This window comes from Triticum aestivum, chromosome 3D (assembly GCF_018294505.1).
Source record: "Triticum aestivum cultivar Chinese Spring chromosome 3D, IWGSC CS RefSeq v2.1, whole genome shotgun sequence".
Classification (NCBI taxonomy): Eukaryota; Viridiplantae; Streptophyta; class Magnoliopsida; order Poales; family Poaceae; genus Triticum; species Triticum aestivum.
The window spans coordinates 427,787,527-427,813,805 of NC_057802.1; the positions used below are offsets into that span (position 1 = coordinate 427,787,527).

Sequence of the window (26,279 nt, forward strand, 5' to 3'; positions counted from 1 at the left end):
AGTCGTCAGGCCCAAGGACTACGTTGCGGACTTTGAAGCCGTTGCTGCCGCCATCGCCGAGCGGAGCGTGCGCGAGGAGGCGGAGCGCCGGCGCCACGCCGAGGAGCTCGAAGCCCTCGAGTGGCGGCAGGCGGTCGCCGACAACGTCGCCGCCAACGAGAAGGCTGAGGAGTGGCGCCGCATCCGCGCGGAGTAGGCGGCGAAGTACGTCGACCTGTGCAGCTCCGGCGAGGAGGATTGAGCGTCGCTCGGCCTCCACGGCGTCGTCCATTTTGCCGCGACCTCGCCGCCGTCAGATCCGACCCCCTCTACTACTAATTAACGTAGCATGTAGTATGATCTATGCTTAATTTATTCATCATGTAGTATGTATGAACTCTATAGTATGTGATGTGATGAACTATGTTTATGCAATTTCTCCGGCGAAAGTGTTTTTTCAAATTATGCAGGTTTAGATATGGTATCTGATCGGCCGCGCATGTTTTCGACACGCAAACGCGATCTTCGTGAAACCGCAAATGCATTTTGCGGGTCGAATTTTTGCGGGCTCTGCTAAAGTTGCTCTAACGGGCAAGCGGTTTGATTCCCCCTACTCCCTATTTTCTGTTTCTTTTTCTCTTCTAATGAGTAGATGGGCCGCACAGTGTCACAATTCGACACAGCCTCTCTGTTTAACTTTTCTTTTTTTGGGACAGTTAAGTGCTTTTTAAAATAATAATATTTTTCAAAAATTAACACCAAATTTAACATGTTATTTATGGAAATCGCTCAGAAAAATTTGTAGATTCCAAAAATGTTTTTTCTCATAAATCTTACATGTTAATCATTTTTAAAAAGTTAATACTTTTTCTTATATGTGGTATTTTAAAATGTCTATTATATATGTTTCCTACGCATTTAAATTGACTAGATAGGATAGTACAATGTCACAATTCGGCCCGGTTTCTTAATTTAACTTTTCTATTTTTTGACACATTCAATTAATTTTTAAAATATTCATATCTTTCAAAAATTAGCACCAAATTTAACATGTTATTTATGAAAATCGCTCAGAAAAAATGTGTAGATTCCAAAAATGCTATTATCTTACATGTTAATCGTTCAAGAAAAATAGTACTTTTTCTTATATGTGATATTTTGAAAATGTCCATTACATATGTTTTCCATCCATTTAAATTGACTAGATAGGATAGTTTGATGCTCCCACAAAATATATTATTGGTGCCTAGCTTTCGTTCCTTTTTAAAGAAGAAACTACTAGCTAGCTTTTGTTCTTTTCCAAAGAAAAACTACTAGCTAGCTTAGTGATATATATGTACGTGTAGAAACATATGTCTACATGTCATTGTGTACAGTGGGGCCGCCGCCATTGCATGTCAACGCTCATCAATGTGAAGCAGTTGATGGTCGGCTACAAATGACATGGACTGGAAAGGAGCAATGTCAGATTCAGGGGGCAAGGGAGCTAGGGTCTGAAGTTTGCACGAGCCGCAACATCAGACGGCGATTGGAAGGGGAGGAGGTCTCGACCAGATATCAATCATGATCTCGCCTAACACAAACAAGCATGTTTTGCTTGCTCCCACCGTTACTCCAGATTTTAAATTTAGCTCATGACATCATGTCCAAATTTATTAATAATGTTATTACTTCAAATTTTAATTTTAATTTCAAAATGAATTAATAAGCTGAACTAAGTTGACTCGGGACCAAATCTCATGTCTCAAATTGACATCCTGAGAAATCCTACCCTCATTTGATTCATTATTCCACATGTTGTTCATTGTTTTGGAAGCTCACTGTGCCGAATGACCATTGGTCGTGATGTTAAAATAGAGGGCATGGACTTGTGAAGAGTCATGAGAATGCTTATCATATTAGAGACGTGTGTTATTGTTTGATCTCCCGTTGCAACGCATGGACACATTTACAGGTATAAATCTAAGTTCTTCTCCGAAGAAATTATAAATCAAGTAGCACAACCGTATGTCAGAAAAACAACGCCGCAGAAAGTCTCAAAAGGCGCCCAGCCACAAAACCAACTGAAGTCTGAGCTCTGAAGCGGCGGCCACCCTCAATCTGTACGGACTAGAGTCATGAATCGACGCTCGCGCCGCAGAGGCAAGCGCGGGCGCACGAGCCCGGACCCCCAGGCGAAGCGCCGCCGCGGCCCGCTGGAGTCGATGCCCGGCGAGCTGGAGGCCGCTCCAGCTCCAGTGCCGGCGCCGGCGCCGGCTGCGGCTGCGCAGCCGTCCGTAGTCATGGTCGCCGGGCTGCCGCCCGGGTGCGGAGTGATAGAGCTAAAGTCGCGCCTGGAGGCGTACGGCACCATCGCGCGCACTCGCATAGACGCCGCCGCGGCCACCGGGCACGTCACCTTCCGCTCCGCTGCCGCTGCCACGGCCGCCATTGCCGCTTCCCTCGACCCCGAGTGCGGCATCACCATCGGATCCAAGAAGGTAAAGATCTACGTTTGCTGAAGCGTGATGTCGGAGTTACTGGATTCAGCATCAGGGGAGCCAATTCTTTTACTAGATACGGCCAATGGTAACTTGCTGTACATCTAGCAAGATCCGGTGAAGGTTCCAGCCTTTTTTTATTAGGTTTATTACTTATAGTGCCAAAACAGATGGATTTGTTGAAGTGCAAAGCAGTTATTTGATGGTGAATGCGCGAATGGCACCGATGCTTCTTCCAAACCTAGGCCAGACCAGGCATTGGTAGTCCATTACCCCTTTTAGGTTCATATTATGTTGGTAGGTTTTAGCTCAGTTCAGACATGTGAAACCCAATCTGGCTGTTCACTTTTGTCATTCACTTGGTAGTTTAATTTTTTTTATTTACCCAAGCATTCTAGATTTTCTTAATATAATCAATGTGCATGCTCATCTAGCTCTGCAAAGTTGGATTGACTATTTGATATGCTGTGCTTCATATAGCAGTAACAATAACTGATTAAAATGCGAGGACTTGCAAAATTGAATACAGACCAGAATTAAGCATTTATATCTGTGATATACTGCTTGACATCACCCAATAGACTCTGTTGATCTCTCTGAGATTGTTGCTCAATTCATATGAAGCGTACGGTTGTGGGTTTCAGATGTATACTGTGTCTTGCTTGCACTTTATTTGCCAACCTTTGGTACTCAGATTGGTGTTTCTTTCGTTTGATACAGGTTTTAGTTGTACAGGCAAGTGAGGCGCCAAATAATTCGACAAGCGTAGTTCAATCAGACCCAGCAGATGCGAGTAACAATATTGCTAGTGATGCTTTGGCCATCCCAAGCTCCAGAATAGCTCCAGAGGCGATCCACAAAGCGCGAGAAATAGTCGCTTATGATGATCTGTTCTGATAGGCATTCTTCCTCTAGATAAGGGAGAAATCAGTGTGCTGTTGTGCAATATTAGGGTCTTTAGCTGTCTAACTGTAACTGAGAGGGGTATCTCCTATCTCGTGATGTTGCGCTGTAGGCCACAACTAATTGCTTGTCTTCATCATTGAACCTATGTGTAGATCAAGCAGTGTCGTACTATGTGACTTTTCACTGAATTAATTTATTACCATGCAAATCAGGCATTATACATGATTACATTTGTACTAGAAACAAAGTGGTGTAAGCAAAAAGAAAGCAACTCCTGGTTAAACTTTCTGTAATGTTGTAAAATTTAAAGGGCACATCATCTGTACTCCATGTATATCATGGAAGAAATGGTATCAAATAGTTGGCCTATACACACAAGCTATTATTTACACATTAGTATCTGGGAAATGAGCAAGTTTCTTTCTCAGTGTGGGCGAGATTCTTTCTGCAGCATGATGTCATTGGACCTTGCCAGCATTTCACTGAATGGTTTGCCTCATCTTGGTGATAGTTGGGTGCTTTATCAACTTCAGTCTGTTGGTACACCACTTACTTGAGCTCTTTCATTAATGGTGACTTTACTGACTCAGAACACATTGCAGCTGAACTGAGCAATTATGTGCTATTCTTGCAGCTTCTTGCCTTCCTTCTGGGGTACCACTCAGCATGTCTCACTAATGTTGCTACAAAATTTTAAAATAAAGAAAGTTAAGGAGAATCCCAAGTGTCACAACAGGTCACCCTCCAAAATCTGTGTGCTGGTAAGATAAACGAAGACGTAAATTCTAAGCCAATGTCACAACAGGTTAAATACAAGGAATAGCCAAAATGCATCATTTGTTGAAAGAGGAAAAGAGCCTTGTAATAATATCTGCCTGCCCAATTATTCATATTGATATGACTGGTTGATTACTGTCAGAAGTAACCAACGTTCTACACAGATAGATTGGTCAAAAAAAGCAGACATAATTCTAACATTAACTTGGTCGCATCTTCATACTCTTTTTGGATTATGAAGCTCAAGAACAGCATGCCATAGTGCACTAAGGTTATTAAGACAAAATGTGTGCACTTCATCAAATGAAAGCAACGGGAATAAAAGACAAAGAGACAGGAAAGGAAGGTTTTATCCACTAGCAACAATATTGATAATAGGAACAGGGATAGAGACTAACCCGTCTTGCTCCTTGCGATTCGATATCTTCACAGAAGCGGACTGCCAAACATTGAGGAGTAGCTGGGGGGAAATCCTCAGCTGGCATTGCAAATGGGCGGGTCATTTTATCAAATTTGTCTAAGGTGAGATATGAACCAACTTCTTGCAATTGCTCCGGTTCCATAATTTGCATTGTGTGGTCATCAGGTAGAAAATAATCTGTGTTAGTTGCACTCTGCATGGAGAAATTTTAAGAAACATGTGAATTAAAGAGTAATGCATTCATTAAGAACAAATTCATGTTAATCAACTAAAATCACCTCTAAGCAACTTATATCTGCGCCACGACTATATGTCATCTCTATACGGAACCTCTTTGGATCTTCCAAAGGCACCTGTAATAGTAGTGCCAATTAAAGAAAAGAAACAACATTGCTTCATGTCAGATATGTTTCTTGCATGTCCTAATTGTTCCAGAAAATCAGTTTGTGACTTCGAGGTGGTATAAGCCTCAAAACTTATAAGACAGAATCAGAGATATTATTTATCTAAAATATTGCCATGGAATGAATCCTAAAAGCATTAAAAGCACCTGTATGAACCTGATGTAGTTGGTGGCATGCTGTTCTCCATTATTATAATTAATATGGGTGCAGCTAGATTGCTTAAAGAAGCAGTGCCGCAACCTCACTGTTAATATTTCTCCGTATCAGGGAATTTGAGGATTAAATTCACGGAAACAAATACTTAATATTCCCCCAATATCAAGATACTGAAACTAAATCTGGAACAGATGTAGAAGATTTATCTGTATTTCAGTTGGTCATGCTTTATGTTTTTTCCTGGCATGATGCTGGCAAGTTGGGTTCCAAACTTGTTTATACCAAGAGATGGAAACTACATCAGCTATTTACTGGCAGGTTTGACAAGTTTGTATCAATTTGATAGCAATTATACTGCATCAAGTAACATGTAAGAAAACAAGTGTATTTACACATTTAATAGTAGATCCTTTTCTAAAAAACAAAAGATAAAGACAGTAATAATTGTACTGTTTGCTTTTCGTTGGTGAAGTTAGTAGCAAACACTGCAAAGGTATGACGATCCATTACACATGGTTAAGGGAATTTTAATACCTCCGTATTCTCGAACATACGCAACACAATGTAACTCATGTAGTCAAGTTCCTTTGTTTTAAATAGATGATCTGAAGCATTTTTGCAGATAAGACTCTCTTCTCCATTCAGAGACTCGTCCAAATAGCAGTATCGAAGTACGTTCATTAGAGAATGTATATGTGATTCCTACAAGAAGAGAAGAACAAAATCTTGAGTCATGCTTCTGAGGAGAAAACGAGTGAACAAGAAAACTACTCCAGGATACACTTAATTTATTGAGAATGTAAAAAATGAGCATGATTGATATTTCATGCTCTATGATGTCATAACACGAGAAAGCACAAATGAACAAAAAAAATCTTGCAAAAAAGAAATAAAGGTTGAAGATCATCTACATACCGATGTAAAATAGAGCCTTGTTCGAACACGTCTCTCGGGATCCAACACATTTGCATATCTGCAGGAAGATTATTTGCTTATCTGTTTGTATCATTCAGAAGTCAAAATGACTTGAATTCTTGGTAAGTTACTTACTTCGGATCTAAGCAGTATTTTGTTTCTTTATGGGAATCTAGATCAACTGACTTCTCGTCTGTGCTAGATCCTTCAAAATTCTCATTCCTAACACTATCATGGTAACACCTCTCCTTTCGTTTTGTAGAAGATACTACTATTGGATCATGTCGTGTACTAGATTCAGCAGCTACCTCGGTAATCTCTCGTCTGGTGTTGTGCAGGTCAATCAGAATCTTGCCCAATAAACGGCGTGCTATCTGCAGAAATGGACAGAAGAAATAGATTGTGATGATTTTTACCACGAAACAAAGGGGAAAAACACCCTAGCCTTGAGTAGTAGAATGCCTGCAGATTATCCACAAGTTATCAGTTTATTTATGTTCAGCATCCTTCCTGTCTAAATAACTTTATCTTCTTATTTGCAATAAATACTGTGTAATGAGCAATTGAATATACAACTATACAAGATACGTCACATTGAACAAACCCAACTTACTGAATCTTTAAAAGACAATACCTTTGAACCTATTTTGAGTTTTTGTTTCGGATTTATCCCGTACTCGTTTGGAATGACACCATCAGCTAGCAACTGAGTGAAATAGTAAAACAACAAAATAATTAGAAATGTAGGGCAGAAAATTTCAGAAAACAAAAATATTGGGCCGAAAATGGATCGAGAGATAGCACTGGAATAAGACTAGGCTTACTTTCATCAAACTATCAAAATACTACACTTCTCATATTTTGTTTCACAAAAATGACACTCTTTTTGTCACACTGTATGCCAAAAAATCAAGGATCGAGGACTTCTTGGGCCCGGACCCCATGATCCCACTGAGCCTGGGTAGCTCCAGCACCGAATAAAATGATCAACAGCAGAAGGGGGGGGGGGGTATTGCATCTATAAACTCTGTTTTATTTTGGGGATGAGAAACATGCTTGGTTTACCTGAGATACTTTGAAGAGATCATGCAGACCATTAAGATTGAGATGTGAGTTATGCAGAAGGTCATACCTGTCATGTACAGTATTATTAGAAAATAATGACGGATCAGCTTAAAGATGATGTGCAGAAATGAAGAACCACCATCTTCTTCAGATGCATCATGCCATTTTTAATAAGCACAGGAAGCTTTGAATATAAGAAAGAAATTATTTAAAGAAAAATAATGCACGCAGCAGATGCACACAGGCACCGGAAAGCAATCAGGAAAAAAGGCAAAACAGTGTTAGTACGATGAATTCTGTTTCTTTGTCTTTGTGATACCTCCATTTGAACTTTTAAGTGATCCACCAGAGCAGCATATATAACACTAATCAAGGCTAAAAAGACTTGCAGGTAAGCTCAGATCTTCTTCGGGACTTGGGCAGAGTATGAGATCAGAAATTTATTGTCCTATGACCCTTCAGTGAACTCACTATTCTTGTTAAAGTAGGTCTTTGTACCAAATGACGCCTACATCAGGCGAGTCCGCGAGTAACCCATTATTCTTGTTGAAGTAGGTCTATTGCTGAGCATGGAAAATAGGCAGTGACAGCAAAAGATTAACTAAGTTGTCAGACACCAAAAAGTTGTTGGCTAAGATTTTCCATAGCACTTCTATTCGATCTTTATCAGAAAATAAAGGCCAGCTGTTTGCCTGATTTGTTTGGAAGAGGAACATGGAAAATTATGTCACCGCTATGGGTGTTACCACACTGCAAGCTCATCATAAAAGACAACTTTGAATGGGTCCGGCTGTAATTTCCAGAGATCTTACAGAAGAGTATATGACAACATATATTCAGCTCTTCTGTAAAGACAAAACCCAAACAGACTAAGAATCTGAGGGATAGACTGTTACCTACTTGCAAGAGTCATATATATCAGGAATCTGTGTAGTGTCAAAGCGCCTGCATTATAGAGAGAATTCTGACAATGGTTACACAAGCAACCTTAAGAGAACTTCTAAACAGGCAAGCACTCAATAAGAATGTTGAAGCTGGGAGGCATACTTTTTCCTTTCATTGTAGAGATCCCTCTCTAGTTTCTTCCAACGGGCAAACATCAAAAGGAAGCTTTCGCTGCCACAAGGCAATCCAGCAGCGATGCGGTCCATGTCAATTTCTGTTCTCCATAGTGCCTTCGCTTGATCATAAGGATGATTAGGTGAGTCACTATCGGTTGCAACCTCCTCATTTTCATCATCAGAGAGCCGCTTCACTTGTGAAGTTATTTCTTTTGTTAACTCAGCCTAATCAGAGAGGGACAACTTAGTTACTACTTACAATTGACATATTAGAGTGTGTTGAAGATATTGCTGGATGTTTTTAGTGAGAAGAATGAGCAATAGTTTTGGCATTCTCTGGGGCATTCACTGTTGATTCACTGGCAATTGAAGAGAGAAATAGAGAAGAAGTAGCACATTTGTGTGGAACCTGTTGCCGACATGGCAAAACACAAAAGCAACCAGTTTTCGGAATACCATGCACCAGTTTTGACAGTAGCCCGGTTTGAACTAAAGGGTTTGTTCCCGACTCGAACAACAGCTTTTATTTTGGAAGGGGTGGGGGAATCAAGTCACTCTTGTATAAAAATTATAAATCTAGAATTCGAGGGAAATGAAAGACGATATCTAATGGATTTACCAAATCTGTTAGAAGCTGAGCAGCATTTGTAGACACATCAGCCCCATCAACCATCCATGGAAACCCCGCAGGATCACCACCATTTGCAACTTTTGAAGAGATGATAATATCATGCAACTGAGCCTGCAGTGAACGGGCATTTTAGAAACATTGGACTCAATCTCAACATGGAACGTTTATTTATGAGCAAAATATATCCAAGATCATAAGCACAGGATAGTCTCACTGAGGCTTATATTTGCACAATTGGTTCAATTTCCTTCTAACAGCTGGTCATTTTACTTCATTCAGTTCTGAATATCATCTATAGTTTTCACTCTCTAATTTCTTAGTGCGATCGAGTTTTTGGGTATTATGAGTTATATTGGTTCCCATGGCAAAACTTATTTGAAGTTTCAAACTAATATTTACTATAGTTATGGTATTGGCATCTGAAGCATACCTTTGCTTCACTTATCTCAATAGTACCATCCTGCAGTCCATCAAGCATAGACGAGTCCTTACTCACTAGTGAAACCTGGACATATCATAATCCAGTGAATAGCAGTTCTGCTTTGCTTCAACTGACATATATTATTGAAGAGGAACAGACCAGGATTGGCGTTAAGTCCCCTTCCAAATCAAGAAGACCCTTAGCGAAAGCCGCAGCAGACATCTAAAATAAATCAATTAGCAAATATGGAAGCAACCAATCCAAAATTACCAATACATGCAGAATGACATAACAAAAGTAAAGACTGGGAAATGTCCTTGCCAATGCCTAAAACAGTTGGGTTCAATGGAACAACCTTACAACCGTATGAAAGATCAACCAATTTATAATAGGATAATGGTACTCCCTCCATTTTTGTTTACAAGGCCACTTCATTTTTCTTGTCGAACTTTGACTTATAATTTTGGCCAACAAAATATGAACTATATGTCATTAAAAATATATCATCGGAAAGTTCTTTGAAATGTGCATCCAATGAAATAGATTTTTATGGCATATAACTCAATTTCTGTAGGTAAAATTAATGGTCAAAGTTAGATATGAAAATATGAAGTGGCCTTGTATAAGGGAATTGATGGAGTATTATTTTGGGTGTCCCAGTGACAGGTAGTGGGATTAGAAGAGTTGCAAGTAAATAATGAATCATGTCATGTGTTCTCCCAAAACTGTATGCCTGGGGGGGGGGGGGGGGGTGACAGTTATTTTATTAATAAAGTAAGTAAGATGTTTATTCTTTTGAAGAGAGTGCATTATTTTATTTTAGAAAATGGAAGCTTCATTATCACTGGCCTGCATGCAGGTTTTGCTTTCCGTTCCGAAATCCTAAAACCTGCTATGGACCACGACATACTTTGATAAGTGATAACACAAGATTGCAAGACGAGATACTAAGGTTTACCTGGACACGACCTTCATCTGAACTATATATTTTCAGATCATGCCTATATGTACTGTGCAGGCGAAGCAATCCTGGTCCTTCACCTAAGTGAACCAAATTTGTACAAATCAACACAACATTCACAGGCATTAACTGTTTAGTCCATTCAGATGGTTCACAAAACACTTGGAGGCGCTGTCTAGTGAAGTCTGAACAGAAACAATAGCCAAATTAACAAAAAAAATTGAAAAAAAAGGATATACTTAGGGTACCAAAGATCAAGAATGGGAATTAAAAAAAGATCAAGAATGGGAATGAGCGCGATCAAGAATGTGGTCCACATGGTGAGGGCACGACAGCAAATCGGTCTTTTATCCGGAATCAGTGACATAGTGTATGTGTTAGATGAGTTCAAAGCAGAATCTGAGCATTCGGCAGTTGCTTTCACTCATCGGTCGCATGGTCCCGTGTGAGGTTTACCCTCTAGTCTCTGTTGTTTAGGGTTTTTGTGTGTTTATTTCATTTTCAAGATGCTTTCGCGGTCTTCTATATGACTGCTTTTCTGCTTAATGATAAGATGTGCAAAACTATTGCACGTTCTCTAAGAATATGAATGGACATGAGACAATGGAGAATGACCATATAAGCAGAGTCAACAATCTGACCAGCAGAAAGGAGCTGCATGGTAAATTGAGGAACATGAGCAACAGAAGGAACATGAAAAGATGAAGTTCTAAGAGTGCTTTTCTTAATGGTGAGGAGGTCATCTGATCCTGGTCCAAGCAACGACCAGGAGGAGCCCCTCCCTTTCCTCCCGCGACGCCCCCGCGGGCGCCCGGGAGGCTAACCCTAGCCGCTGGCGGAGCCCTCCTCCTCTCCTCCCCTCCCTCGCCGCTACCAGGGGCGCGACCGGGCGAAGCCCGGCCGGCGGCGGCGGGGAGTTTCTCTTCTCCTCGCTCGGGTGGCTCGACACGGGGCGGCTCGCCTGAGTCTGGGTGCCGCGCTAGGCGACGGGCACGGCAGCTCCTCAGCGCGCCGGTGCGGGACGGCGTCGGCGGCGTGGCAGAGGTGCGTTGGGCGGCGCGGCGGAGGTGCTCCCAGGGGGTGGTGTTGGCGGCTTCGGAGCTCACGGCCCGGCCAGATCCGATCTCGTGGGGCGGGTCGTGGGCGGCGCGGGTCACGGGCGGCTGCCCCTGCCATGGCGTCTGGCTGGTGGGGGTGGCGGCGTGACGGAGGTGGTCGACTCTCTCTCCTCTGCTCTTCGGACGGTGCGTGTGGCCGACGGTGGCGGCTTGCTGGTGGGTTGTCAACGGCTCAGCGGGGGTGCCGTTGGCTGGCCGGTGGTGGTTGGGGCAAACCGGGGAGGGAGGCAGGAGGCCTCCTGGCCGTACTGACGCCGAGTTCTGGAGCTGGAGCTGCCAGAAGGGTCGTGTCGGTGGTCCATGTCCCCGATGGAGCGGTGCGGTGGCTGCGGCGTGGCCGGCGGCTGCCGGAGACCCTTCCCTGACTAGATCTAGCCGGCTGGACTGCCTTCCCGCCAATGGGTTTGTTTTGGGGTGGAAGGAGCTACCTTCTACCTCTCACCGGTCGATGACATCCATTTGTCATCGTCGTGGTGGCGGGGGGTCTTGGTTGCCGGAGCGGTGGCCTCGGTGGTGGAAGTCGCGTTGCTTGTGGGCGGGGTGCGCGGCTCAGGTGCGGGCTGGTTGCTATGGTCGTTCCCACAGCGTGGCGGCCGGTGCTTCTGTGAGCGTTGGTGTTTCGAAGGTGGAGCGTGCGTGCCAGGGGAGATCCCTTGCCCGGCTTCGGTTGGGCCAACGGTGGTGGCGTCTGTGGGTGTCGTCTCCTTCCTGAAGGCATCGTTGTGGCTACTCTCCCCCTTCGGATGGTCTAGGTGAAAACCATGATCCTTTGGATCCAGCAGCGACAGCGCTCCGGTGTCGTTCCCCTTCTTGAAGGCGCCGTCTTGGAGGCATACATTCGCCGAGCTCAGCTTCGTCTCTCTGTGACAGTTCTGTCACGTTGGAGTACTCCGACTAGTTCAAGCAGTGCCCTCATTGCTCATTTGTCGTTTGCTTGGCATGTTGGGGTGGTGTGGTTGTTCCTTTACCTGTTGTATCCGGCCTTGGGTGTGTTGTGTTGTGGTGTGATGTGGTGTTGAGTTGTATGCGGTGATCTTGTTTGGTCGATGCTTTATCTATAAAGGGGGGCAATAGCCTTTTTGGGTAATGGTGAGGAGGTCTACATACACCCAACCCAACACCTGGGTATTTTGTTCCTGAGGGCATGGTATGTCATCTTCGCCGTTCTCCTTGTGGCCTTAAGCAAGCCCTTCATGCTTGGTTTGAGCGTCTCACCTCTGGTCACTGCTGGGTATTTAGCGAGTGATCATGATCCTCCACTCTTGTCCACCATTTGTCCCGAGGTCAAACTCGTCTTCTTCTATAGGTGCAATCGGCCTTGCTAGTGACCCTATGAAGCATGAGCTCGCATAGCATACTGGCGTTGATGCTTCCTTCTTGCGGTTCCATGTGCAACAGCTGTTCACTCTTCAGTATGTGCCTTTCGGGCTTCTGTTTGTCGATTCTTCAAAGGCCCAAATTAGAGCACAACACAAGTTTTACACCTCCAAACAGTGTTGTTCATCCACCATGAGTTTTGAGAGGAGGGGGGGGGGGGGACTGTCTGAACTCTTTTTTGCGTATTTAACACAGTACGTGCGTGTATATGTCAACATAGGGCCTCATGGAAATCCAAGCTGCAAATTTCCTCATCTTCTTGATGACATGATAACTAAAAAAAATTTAACATACAACTTGCGTTAAAGTAAATCAACTGAACTGAGCCTAAACTGACCAGAAATATTGAAATTTTAGCCAAAGCCAAAGGCGCGCACTGAAACTCAAATGGTAACATTAAGAAAAATTGTTCTAGTGAAAAGTAGAATAAGATGGATAGCTTATGGAAAATGTGTAGTTACTCAGTTCACACATGCATTTCAGCTAAAGCCGATTATCTCTTTGGCGACTAAAAAAATGATGTGCCACATAGACAATTTGATATAGCAAATGTACCAAGGTTTATGAAGGCGTACTTGGATACATATTATTTCTGAAATATCTTCCCAGCTCTTCTGCCTGCACAATGAAAATATGCACATGAAAAATGCATGACATGAATTTATGTGAGTGAACCTAAAGGTATTCAGACATGTTAAGGTTCTAGAGATAAAATAGTAACGACTTTATATTTAGAGAACAGTAGGCTCAATATTTGTACACTGGGATACGAAAAGATCGTTGAGCTAACCCAAGAAAGATAAGAAATCAATAAAGTAATGCATAACATCCTTAACACCCCAAAATCTTTAGCAAGGTGCCCATTATGTTCAGCAAACAATGGCTTCAGAAAATAACAGAAACTTGAACATGTGAAGTAGTGCCAACCTGCTTTCTTCCTGCATGGGTTAGAACACCACCATACTTAAGAATCATTAGGGCTTCGCTTGGAACCTCCTCCTCCCCTTCTCCACTACTTTTAGGAATATGGGCCCAGTTTGATGGTTTTAGCTGTACTTTCCTATAAATACCTGAAAAGTGTCCACCCTGAAGGCCACAGGAACTAATATTTAATGGGTGTAAAATTATTGTGTTCTTCAAATACCCAAGGATAGAAAGATGTGCAGAATACATGTGATATGCAAAATACATGTCTAATCATATTCATATATACCGCAGCACAAGTGCATTTCAGGACGAGAAACATGGATAAATAATTTGCCTACTGATGTCCTTGTATTTGCCTCAACAAAAAGTATCCTTCAAAAATAGTTTCATATTTGAGTTTCACGCAGCATTATAAGCTAGGACAGTATTTTTGTCAAGATAAATCTAACCTCACTGATGACCAAGCTGTTTTATGAGTAAATATGACATATGCCGCTGAACCACTTAGGCCCAAGTTTGGGATGGTAGTATCGAATTATAGTTGAACATAAATCTTGGAGAACCAACCGGATAACCCTCTAGGTGAAGCGAGATTAAGTATAACATCTGTCCACAACCATTGGATGGATATTATAAAATTGGATTCGAGATTTTGGACGGCTCAGATCAAAAGCATACCAGCCAACTCGTGCATTTTTATGTTGATATACATAATAACAGCAGACATTTCTCTTCCGTTCACATATACATGAAGTCACATTTCTGAGTTCTTGTAGAATCTCGCTAAGTCTACTAAGTTTTCACTATGATTTAGTTCTCACCCTCAACCAAATGATTGTATCTTCAGATTTAATATTTGCATGCTGACATGTAAAATTCCAAGTTGTTGAGAGGACTGTATGGTGTAAGGATATATCAATTTGTTTGCACCATGACTTCTATGCTTGAGTTCGAGGTAAACAAGGTATATAAAGCGATTATAATCTAAAACATTATCAAGGTCGACCTTAATTTATAAATACTTTAACTGTGTTACCTCTTCAAGAACCGCTCTAACTTGCCGTAGCTTCTCTGCATGCTCGACTTCAGCATCACTATCACTTTCACGGCCAGATCTGAAATTCATAGCAATTTTCTCATCTTTATTGAGGACGCGAAAGAGAACAATATTAAATAATTTGATTTATGTTCTAAATATGAGAAAAATAAGGTAGTAAAATTACGGTCAGATGCTCTGTGAAACCTACTTAAGAATTCCTTTCGGCTCCCGCTTGGGAGTGTGACTGACTTCTTGAAAGAGCATGGTGCCACCATGTTTGGTTTTGGTAATTGATGACAATCCCTATGGACTAATGGTTGCCTTGAGTTACATTTGAAGGTTTTGTCCATAGGCTTTGCTTGAAGATCATTCGTTGGTTTCAAGGCTATAAGAGAAGATTATGTGTTGACCAAGGTGGTATTCAAGGTTTTATCCAAAGATTGTTCATGTGAGAGTTGAGCTTATTGCAAGCATGTCTTGAAGAAGAAGATTGTGTGAACAAGACATCATCTTTATGAAGAAAGAAGGTATCACACAAAGTGTAGAAGATTTACCGAGTGGGATCAAGTGATCTCACGGTATGGTAAGCATTGTCCATTACGCTTTGTGTACTAACCCATGGTCTATGTGAGAGTTCGTTGTGGGGTTAGGTTTGTTTCCATGGGCATGCGTCAAGAGGAAGATCTCATACAACCCATGGAGGATGACATCAAGTGGTGATCGTCATCAAGATTGCGGTGTGCAAGTTCAAGTGGAGCATCACGAAGAGATCATGCTTAAAGCTTGCCATCCATTGTGGTGACAGTGGACTTGGGAAGATGTGCCGAAGAGTGGCTCACCCATACGGGAGTATGGGGGAGCAATCAACTAGTCTTCATCGAGCCAACGCAATCAAGAAAGGTGGTCCAACTTGAGGAAGTCAAGATCGTCATCATCTAGCTCAAGTGGACTATGTGCAAGGCAAAGGTTTTGCCCTTGATAGGTTTTCTATTTTACCGGTCTCATGGTGGTAGTTGGGAGACCAGGTTATAGGATCGATTGCCGTTCTATCAAGGGGGGCTCTCAAGTAAGTAGCTTGATTGTATCGTTCGTATAGAGCTCGAACCATTGCATCCTTGCATCATATTTCTTGGTTCTTGTTTGCTTTTTCTCTGTGTGAGTTTTTGAGCTAGTGGTCATCTTCATGATAAGCTCGAGTTCATCGAAAACGGATTTCGTATGCATCTTCTATGATGTTTTCAATCATGGAGTTTATGTCGGTTCCTCACTGATGGAGGTTTCACACCTCTATTTGATGGGTTAATTTGATAAATGCCACTCCAAATCTGGCGATTCCAAGAAATGCCACTGCAATTTCCAAACTTTAAAAAATGCCATTTCCAGTGGCATTTTTCGAAGTCTAGAGTGGCTTTTTCAAAGTTTGCAAAAATTGTAGTGGCACTTTTCAAAGTTTGGAAATTGCAGTGGCATTTTTATGAATCGCCATAATTGGAGTGGCATTCATCTAATTAACCCCTATTTCATAGGCATATCTCTCCTGCCACTTCTTATCATATCCAGTCGTTGTTGGATAGTACTTGTCGTCTTCTATCCAACAAGCTTGAGTTTCTTGATTTCGGAGTCCGTTTGCAGGAGTTATAGCAGTTTCAGTATTGGAGCATCCTTCTGTTTTGCTTGGGTAGTTGTTCAGTTTTAAGCGGTAATACTGCTCTAAGCGGTAATAGAGCGGTAGTACTTCCGCTTCCTTCTACCGCAACCACTTCCGCTTATTTTTATGCTTCTGTTGCCCAATCTGCTCGAGCAGTACTAGAGAGCGGTAGTACTGCTCCTCTGAGCGGTAGTACTGCTCCTCCGAGCGGTAGTACTGCTCTGGCAGAACTACCGTTCATGTTTTTTTGTCTCGTTGGGCTGTTTTGACCGTGCTAAGCGGTAGTACCGCTCCCCCAAGTGGTTAGTACCACTTGTGCATGTTCAGTACACATAACGGTTGGATTTGGGAGGACCTATTTAAGGGGGTCTTCTTCCCCAATGGTTCTTATCCTTTGAACTCGTGTTTGCCCCCCATTGTTGACCTTCTTCGAGCTTCCTATCTCTCAATCCTTCCAATGATTCTTGCTAGTTTTTGAGGGAAAAGAGAGAGGAGATCTAGATCCACATTTCCACCAATCACTTTCCCCTCTGAGTGAGGGGAACCCCTTTGGATCTAGACTTGGAGTTCTTTGTGTTCTTCTCTTTGTTCTTCCTCTCATTTTCCTCCATAGCATTAGTTGTTGTGGTAGGATTTGGGAGAGAAGGACTTGGGCACTCCGTGTGCCCTTGCCACTGCATTTGATTCGGTTTGAGTTCTCCACGGTGATACGTGGAAGTGAAAAGTTGAGAAGCTTATTACTCTTGGGTGTTTGGGCACCCTAGAGCTTGTTCCTCTTGGGTGCTTGGGCGCCCTAGACGATTGGTGGTATCTCGAAGCCCAATCATAATCATTGTGGTGTAAAGCTCTGGACAAGCGTCGGGTCTCCAATTAGGTTGTGGAGATTGCCCCGAGCAATTTGTACGAGTTTTGGTGACCGAGGGTTGCCAAAGTGTACAAGTCCGGTGACCGCCCCCAAGGGTTGCCATTTGTACAAGTTCGGTGACCGCCCTCAAGGGTCCCTTAGTGGAATCACGGCATCTTCCATTGTGCGAGGGTGTGAGGAGATTACGGTGGCCCTAGTGGCAATTTGGGGAGCATTGTGCCTCCACATCGCTCCAAACGGAGATTAGCATCCGCAAGGGTGTGAACTTCGGGATACATCGTCATCTCCGTGTGCCTCGGTTATCTCTTACCCGAGCCCTTTACTTATGCACTTTACTTTGTGATAGCCATAGTGTTTCATGTTATATCTGAAGAAAATATGCCCTAGAGGCAATAATAAAGTTATTATTTATTTCCTTATATCATGATAAATGTTTATTATTCATGCTAGAATTGTATTAACCGGAAACATAATACATGTGTGAATACATAGACAAACAGAGTGTCACTAGTATGCCTCTACTTGACTAGCTCGTTAATCAAAGATGGTTATGTTTCCTAACCATGGACAAAGAGTTGTTATTTGATTAACGGGATCACATCATTAGGAGAATGATGTGATTGACTTGACCCATTCCGTTAGCTTAGCACTCGATCGTTTAGTATGTTGCTACTGCTTTCTTCATGACTTATACATGTTCCTATGACTATGAGATTATGCAACTCCCGTTTATCGGAGGAACACTTTGTGTGCTACCAAACATCACAACGTAACTGGATGATTATAAAGGTGCTCTACAGGTGTCTCCGAAGGTACTTGTTGGGTTGGCGTATTTCGAGATTAGGATTTGTCACTCCGATTGTCGGAGAGGTATCTCAAGGCCCACTCAGTAATGCACATCACTATAAGCCTTGCAAGCATTGTAACTAATGAGTTAGTTGCGGGATGATGTATTACGGAACGAGTAAAGAGACTTGCCGGTAACGAGATTGAACTAGGTATTGAGATACCGACGATCGAATCTCGGGCAAGTAACTTACCGATGACAAAGGGAACAACATATGTTGTTATGCGGTCCGACCGATAAAGATCTTCGTAGAATATGTGGGAACCAATATGAGCATCCAGGTTCCGCTATTGGTTATTGACCGGAGACGTGTCTCGGTCATGTCTGCATAGTTCTCGAACCCGTAGGGTCCGCACGCTTAACGTTTCGATGACAGTTATATTATGAGTTTATATGTTTTGATGTACTGAAGATTGTTCGGAGTCCCGGATGTGATCACGGACATAACGAGGAGTCTCGAAATGGTCGAGACATGAAGATTGATATATTGGAAGCCTATGTTTGGATATCGGAAGTGTTCCGGGTGAAATCGGGATTTTACCGGAGTACTGGAGGGGTTACCGGAACCCCCCGGGGGTTAATGGGCATAGTGGGCCTTAGTGGAGAAGAGGAGAGGCGGCCAGGGCAGGGCCGCGCGCCCCTCCCCCTAGTCCGAATAGGACAAGGAGATGGGGGCGGCGCCCCCCCTTTCCTTCTTCTCCTCCACCTCTTTCCCCCTCTTCTCCTAATCCAACAAGGAAAAGGGAGGGAGTCCTACTCCCGGTGGGAGTAGGACTCCTCCTGGCGCGCCCCCTCCTGGCCGGCCGCACCTCCCCCTTGCTCCTTTATATACGGGGGCAGGGGGGCACCCTAGAGACACAACAATTGATCATTTGATCTTTTAGCCGTGTGCGGTGCCCCCCTCCACCATAGTCCACCTCGATAATACTGTAGCGGTGCTTAGGCGAAGCCCTGCGTCGGTAGAACATCATCATCGTCACCACGCCGTCGTGCTGACGAAACTCTCCCTCAACACTCGGCTGGATCGGAGTTCGAGGGACGTCATCGGGCTGAACGTGTGCTGAACTCGGAGGTGTCGTGCGTTTGGTACTTGTTCGGTCGGATCGTGAAGACGTACGACTACATCAACCGCGTCGTGCTAACGCTTCCGCTTTCGGTCTACGAGGGTACGTGGGCAACACTTTCCCCTCTCGTTGCTATGCATCACCATGATCTTCCGAGTGCGTAGGAATTTTTTTTAAATTACTACGTTCCCCAACAGTGGCATCCGAGCCAGGTTTTATGCGTAGATGTCATATGCACGAGTAGAACACAAGTGAGGGCGATACAAGTCATACTGCTTACCAGCACGTCACACTTTGGTTTGGCGGTATTGTTGGATGAAGCGGCCCGGACTGACATTACGCGTACGCTTACGCGAGACTGGTTCTACCGACGTGCTTTGCACACAGGTGGCTGGCGGGTGTCAGTTTCTTCAATTTTAGTTGAACCGAGTGTGGCTACACCCGGTCCTTGAGAAGATTAAAACAGCACTAACTTGACGAACTATCATTGTGGTTTTGATGCGTAGGTAAGAACGGTTCTTGCTCAGCCCGTAGCAGCCACGTAAAACTTGCAATAACAAAGTAGAGGACGTCTAACTTGTTTTTGCAGGGCATGTTGTGATGTGATATGGTCAAGACGTGATGAGATATAAGTTGTTGTATGAGATGATCATGTTTTGTTGAAGTTATCGGCAACTGGCAAAAGCCTTATGGTTGTCTCTTTATTGCATAAGATGCAAGCGCCAAATAATTGCTTTACTTTATCGCTATGCGATAGCAATAGTTGGCGAGACGACCATATGACGACACATTGATATAGATAAAGATGATGGAGATCATGGTGTCATGCCGGTGACGATGGAGATCATGACGATGCTTTGGAGATGGAAATCAAAGGCACAAGATGATCATGACCATATCATGTCACATATTATGATTGCATGTGATGATTATCTTTTATACATCTTATTTCGCTTAGTTCGGCGGTAGCTTTATAAGATGATCTCTCACTAAATTTCAAGGTATAAGTGTTCTCCCTGAGTATGCACCGTTGCCAAAGTTCGTCGTGCCCAGACACCACGTGATGATCGGGTGTGATAAGCTCTACGTCCATCTACAACGGGTGCAAGCCAGTTTTGCACACGCAGAATACTCAGGTTAAACTTGATGAGCCTAGCATATGCAGATATGGCCTCGGAACACTGGAGACCGAAAGGTCAAGCGTGAATCATATAGAAGATATGATCAACATAGTGATGTTCACCATTGAAAACTACTCCATCTCACGTGATGATCGGTTATGGTTTAGTTGATTTGGATCACGTGATCACTTAGATGATTAGAGGGATGTCTATCTAAGTGGGAATTCTTAAGTAATATGATTAATTGAACTTAAATTTATCATGAACTTAGTCCTGGTAGTATTAGCATATCTATGTTGTAGATCAATAGCTCGCGATGTTGCTCCCTGTTTTATTTTTGATATGTTCCTAGAGAAAACTAAGTTGAAAGATGTTAGTAGCAATGATGCGGATTGGATCCATGATCTGAGGATTATCCTCATTGCTGCACAGAAGAATTATGTCCTTGATGCACCGCTAGGTGACGGACCTATTGCAAGAGCATATGCAAACGTTATGAACGTTTGGCAAAGCTCGGTATGATGACTACTTGATAGTTTAGTGCACCATGCTTTACGGCTTAGAATCGGGGCTTCAAAGACGTTTTTTGAAACGCCACGGAACATATAAGATGTTCCAAGAGTTGAAATTAGTATTTCATACCCATGCCCGTGTCGAGAGGTATGAGACCTCTGACAGTACTTTGCCAATAAGATGGAGGAGAATAGCTCAACCAGTGAGCATGTGCTCAGATTGTCTGAGTACTACAATTACTTGAATCAAGTGGGAGTTAATCTTCCAGATAAGATAGTAATCGACAAAGTTCTCTAGTCATTATCACCAAGTAACTAGAACTTCGTGATGAACTATAATATGCAAGGGATAACGGAAACGATTCCCAAGCTCTTCGTGATGTTGAAATCGACGAAGGTAGAAATCAAGAAAAGCATCAAGTGTTGATGGTTGACAAGACCACTAGTTTCAAGAAAAGGGCAAAGGGAAGAAGGGGAACTTCAAGAAGAACGGCAAGCAAGTTGCTGCTCAAGTGAAGAAGCCCAGGTCTGGACCTAAGCTTGAGACTAAGTGCTTCTACTGCAAAGGGACTGGTCACTGGAAGCGGAACTGCCCCAAGTATTTGGTGGATAAGAAGAATGGCAAAGTGAACAAAGCTATATTTGATATACATGTTATTGATGTGTACTTTACTAGTGTTTATAGCAACCCCTCGGTATTTGATACTGGTTCAGTTGCTAAGAGTAGTAACTCGAAACGGGAGTTGCAGAATGAACAGAGACTAGTTAAGGGTGAAGTGACGATGTGTATTGGAAGTGGTTCCAAGATTGATATGATCATCATCGCACACTCCCTATACTTTCGGGATTAGTGTTGAACCTAAAATAAGTGTTATTTGGTGTTTGCGTTGAGCATGAATATGATTGGATCATGTTTATTGCAATATGGTTATTCATGGAAGTTAGATAATAATTGTTGTTCTGTTTACATGAATAAAACCTTCTATGCTCATACACCCAATGAAAATGGTTTGTTGGATCTCGATCGTGGTGATACACATTTTCATAATATTGAAGCCAAAAAATGCAAAGTTAATAATGATAGTGCAACTTATTTGTGGCACTGCCGTTTAGGTCATATTGGTGTAAAGCGCATGAAGAAACTCCATGCTGATGGACTTTTGGAATCACTTGATTATGGATCACTTGATGCTTGCGAACCATGCCTCATGGGCAAGATGACTAAGACTCCGTTCTCCGGAACAATGGAGCGAGCAACTGACTTATTGGAAATAATACATACTGATGTATGCGGTCCGATGAGTGTTAAGGCTCACGGCAAGTATCGTTATTTTCTGACCTTCACAGATGATTTGAGCAGTGAAACACAAGTCTGAAACATTTGAAAAGTTTAAAGAATTTCAGAGTGAAGTGGAGAATCATCGTAACAAGAAAATAAAAGTTTCTACGATATGATCGCAGAGGTAAAATATTTGAGTTACGAGTTTGGCCTTCAGTTAAAACAATGTGAAATAGTTTCACTACTCACGCCACCTGGAACACCACAGTGTAATGGTGTGTCCGAACGTCATAACCGTACTTTATTAGATATGGTGCGATCTATGATGTCTCTTACCGATCTACCACTATCGTTTTGGGGTTATGCATTAGAGACAGCTGCATTCACGTTAAAAGGGCACCATCTAAATCCGTTGAGACGATACCGTATGAACTATGGTTTGGCAAGAAACCTAAGCTGTCGTTTCTTAAAATTTGAGGTTGCAATGCTTATGTGAAAAAGTTTCAACCTGATAAGCTCAAACCCAAATCGGAGAAGTGCGTCTTCATAGGATACCCAAAAGAAAATGTTGGGTACACCTTCTATCACAGATCCGAAGGCAAGATATTCGTTGCTGAGAATGGATCCTTTCTAGAGAAGGAGTTTCTTTCGAAAAAAGTGAGTGGGAGGAAAGTAGAACTTGATGAGGTAACTGTACCTGCTCCCTTATTGGAAAGTAGTTCATCACAGAAATCTGTTCCTGTGACTACTACACCAATTAGTGAGGAAGCTAATGATGATGATCATGTAACTTCAGATCAAGTTACTACCGAACCTCGTAGGTAAACCAGAGTGAGATCCGCACCGGAGTGGTACGGTAATCCTGTTCTGGAGGTTTACTTGACCATGACGAACCTACGAACTATGAGGAAGCGATGATGAGCCCAGATTCCGCGAAATGGCTTGAGGCCATGAAATCTGAGATGAGATCCATGTATGAGAACAAAGTATGGACTTTGATTGACTTGCCCAATGATCGGCGAGCCATTGAGATTAAATGGATCTTCAAGAGGAAGACGGACGCTGATAGTAGTGTTACTATCTACAAAGCTAGAATTGTCGCAAAAAGTTTTCGACAAGTTCAAGGTGTTGACTACGATGAGAGTTTCTCACTCGTATCTATGCTTAAGTCTGTCCGAATCATGTTAGCAATTGTCGCATTTTATAAAATCTGGCAAATGGATAAACAAAACTGCATTCCTTAATGGATTTATTAAAGAAGAGTTGTATATGATGCAACCAGAAGGTTTTGTCAATCCTAAAGGTGCTAATAAAATATGCAAGCTCCAGCGATCCATCTATGGACTGGTGCAAGCATCTCGGAGTTGGAATATACACTTTGATAAGTTGATCAAAGGATATAGTTTTATACAGACTTACGGTGAAGCCTGTATTTACAAGAAAGTGAGTGGGAGCACTACAGCATTTCTGATAAGTATATGTGTATGACATATTGTTGATCGGAAATAATGTAGAATTATTCTGCAAAGCATAAAGGAGTGTTTGAAAGGAGTTTTTCTAAGAAAGACCTCGAAGAAGCTGCTTACATATTGAGCATCAAGATCTATAGAGATAGATCAAGACGCTTGATAAGTTTTTCCAATGAGTACATACCTTGACAAGATTTTGAAGTAGTTCAAAATGGAACAGTCAAAGAAAGAGTTCTTGCCTGTGTTACAAGGTGTGAAATTGAGTAAGACTCAAAGCCCGACCACGGCAGAAGATAGAAAGAGAATGAAAGTCATTCCCTATGCCTTGGCCATAGGTTCTATAAAGTATGCCATGCTGTGTACCAAATCTATTGTATACCCTACACTGATTTTGGCAAGGGAGTAGATCACTGGACAGCGGTCAAAATTATCCTTAGTGGAATAAGGATATGTTTCTCAATTATGGAGGTGACAAAAAGGTTCGTCGTAAAGGGTTACGTCGATGCAAATTTTGACACTGATCCAGATGAATCTAAGTCTCAATCTGAATACATATTGACAGTGAGAGCAATTAGCTAGAGTAGCTCCGTGCAGAGCATTGTTGACATAGAAATTTGCAAAATACATACGGATCTGAATGTGGCAGACCCGTTGACTAAACTTCTCTCACAAGCAAAACATGATCACACCTTAGTACTCTTTGGTTGTTAATCACATAGCGATGTGAACTAGATTATTGACTCTAGTAAACCCTTTGGGTGTTGGTCACATGACGATGTGAACTATAGGTGTTAATCACATGGTGATGTGAACTATTGGTATTAAATCACATGGTGATGTGAACTAGATTATTGACTCTAGTGCAAGTGTGAGACTGAACGAAATATGCCCTAGAGGCAATAATAAAGTTATTATTTATTTCCTTATATCATGATAAATGTTTATTATTCATGCTAGAATTGTATTAACTGGAAACATAATACATGTGTGAATACATAGACAAACAGAGTGTCACTAGTATGCCTCTACTTGACTAGCTCGTTAATCAAAGATGGTTATGTTTCCTAACCATGGACAAAGAGTTGTTATTTGATTAACGGGATCACATCATTAGGAGAATGATGTGATTGACTTGACCCATTCCGTTAGCTTAGCACTCGATCGTTTAGTATGTTGCTACTGCTTTCTTCATGACTTATACATGTTCCTATGACTATGAGATTATGCAACTTCCGTTTACCGGAGGAACACTTTGTGTGCTACCAAACGTCACAACGTAACTGGGTGATTATAAAGGTGCTCTACAGGTGTCTCCGAAGGTACTTGTTGGGTTGGCGTATTTCGAGATTAGGATTTGTCACTCCGATTGTCGGAGAGGTATCTCAGGGCCCACTCAGTAATGCACATCACTATAAGCCTTGCAAGCATTGTAACTAATGAGTTAGTTGCGGGATGATGTATTACGGAACGAGTAAAGAGAATTGCCGGTAACGAGATTGAACTAGGTATTGAGATACCGACGATCGAATCTCGGGCAAGTAACATACCGATGACAAAGAGCCTAGTTGTTTTAGGTTTTGTGCTTAACAAATTAAATGCTAGTTTTATTCTGCATTTGTTCAAGCCTAAACCATAATTATTTTAAAGCGCCTACTCACCCCCCCCCTCTAGGCGACATCCACGATCTTTCACTTCTTAAGAACACTTTTAACATATTCTATAAGGGGTATGTATGAAATTTGGTAGCTGTTGTCCAAAATTACCCAATTCAATGGCACAATGTAACAAAACAGAGTAATCCTACAACAACATCAAAGGCTTTAGTCCCAAACAAGTCGGGATAGGCTAGAGCTGAAACCCATAAGATCTCTCAACCAACTCATGGTTCTGGCACATGGATAGCTAGCTTCCACGCACCCCTGTCCATGGCTAGTTCTTTGGTGATATTCCAGTCCTTCAGATCTCTCTTTGCCGACTCCTCCCATGTCATCTTTGGTCTACCCTGACTCTCTTGACATTATCAGCACACTTTGGCCGTCCGCTATGCACTGAAGCGCCTGGAAGCATGCACTGAATATGCCAAACCATCTCAAACGATGTTGGACAAGCTTCTCTTGAATCGGTGCTAACCTGCTACACCTAACTGTTGAACATGTCGCCTTTCAGTCAGCTAACACTCAGCGCCATACAATTTGCAGGTCGAATCGCCATTCTATAGAACCTGCCTTTTAGCTGTTGTGGCACTCTCTTGTCACAGAGAACGCCAGAAGCTTGGCGCTACTTCATCCATCCGGCTTTGATTCGATGGCTCAGATCTTCATGGATATCACCATCCTTCTGCAGCATTGACCCTAAATATCGAAAGGTATCCTCTGAGGTACCACCTGCCCATCAAGGCTAACCTCCTCGTGCCTGGTAGTACTGAAACTGCACCTCATGTACTTAGTTTTAGTTCTACTAAGCCTAAAACTTTTTGATTCCAAGGTTTGTCTACATAGCTCTAACTTTCTATTAACCCCCGCCCGACTATCAATGACTAGTACCACATCATCCGCAAAGAGCATACACCATGGGATATCTCCTTGTATATCCCTTGTGACCTCGTTCATCACCAAAGCAAAAAATATAAGGGCTCAAAGCTGACCCTTCGTGCAGTCCTATTTTAATCGGGAAGTCATCATTGTTACCAACATTTGTTCGAACATTTGTCATAACATTATCATACATATCCTTGATGATGATGAGCTACACAGAATCCTAACAGAGTAACCCTAACTCTTACAATATTTGATGATGATGAGCTACACAGAATCCTAACAGAGTAACAGGTATCTCT

The 26,279-nt window shown here is 42.5% G+C and overlaps 2 protein-coding genes across 5 annotated transcripts in view; one reads left to right on the forward strand and one right to left on the reverse strand.

Moving 5' to 3' along the window:
- Nucleotides 1-2,005: 2,005 nt before the first annotated feature.
- LOC123079367 (uncharacterized protein At1g27050) lies at nucleotides 2,006-3,587 on the forward strand. Its single transcript, XM_044502134.1, has 2 exons — nucleotides 2,006-2,459; nucleotides 3,180-3,587. Exons 1-2 carry the CDS (start codon nucleotides 2,097-2,099, stop codon nucleotides 3,354-3,356), a joined length of 540 nt encoding a protein of 179 aa, XP_044358069.1. The 5' UTR covers nucleotides 2,006-2,096; the 3' UTR covers nucleotides 3,357-3,587.
- Nucleotides 3,588-3,618: 31 nt separating this feature from the next.
- The window catches only part of LOC123079366 (inositol hexakisphosphate and diphosphoinositol-pentakisphosphate kinase VIP1), a 34,512-nt gene continuing 11,851 nt past the window's right edge, over nucleotides 3,619-26,279 (reverse strand). For all 4 annotated transcript variants that reach the window (XM_044502130.1, XM_044502132.1, XM_044502131.1 and 1 more), the window contains 17 exons: nucleotides 14,636-14,714; nucleotides 13,600-13,758; nucleotides 13,248-13,290; nucleotides 10,175-10,257; nucleotides 9,376-9,438; nucleotides 9,226-9,300; nucleotides 8,784-8,906; nucleotides 8,151-8,389; nucleotides 8,004-8,048; nucleotides 7,104-7,170; nucleotides 6,673-6,744; nucleotides 6,174-6,412; nucleotides 6,039-6,096; nucleotides 5,658-5,825; nucleotides 4,842-4,916; nucleotides 4,541-4,756; nucleotides 3,619-4,048 (listed from right to left, as the gene is read on the reverse strand). In XM_044502130.1, the coding sequence (XP_044358065.1) occupies nucleotides 4,040-4,048; nucleotides 4,541-4,756; nucleotides 4,842-4,916; nucleotides 5,658-5,825; nucleotides 6,039-6,096; nucleotides 6,174-6,412; nucleotides 6,673-6,744; nucleotides 7,104-7,170; nucleotides 8,004-8,048; nucleotides 8,151-8,389; nucleotides 8,784-8,906; nucleotides 9,226-9,300; nucleotides 9,376-9,438; nucleotides 10,175-10,257; nucleotides 13,248-13,290; nucleotides 13,600-13,758; nucleotides 14,636-14,714 (1,813 nt within the window). In that variant the 3' untranslated portion in view covers nucleotides 3,619-4,039. The remainder of the gene's footprint in view (nucleotides 4,049-4,540; nucleotides 4,757-4,841; nucleotides 4,917-5,657; nucleotides 5,826-6,038; nucleotides 6,097-6,173; nucleotides 6,413-6,672; nucleotides 6,745-7,103; nucleotides 7,171-8,003; nucleotides 8,049-8,150; nucleotides 8,390-8,783; nucleotides 8,907-9,225; nucleotides 9,301-9,375; nucleotides 9,439-10,174; nucleotides 10,258-13,247; nucleotides 13,291-13,599; nucleotides 13,759-14,635; nucleotides 14,715-26,279) is intronic.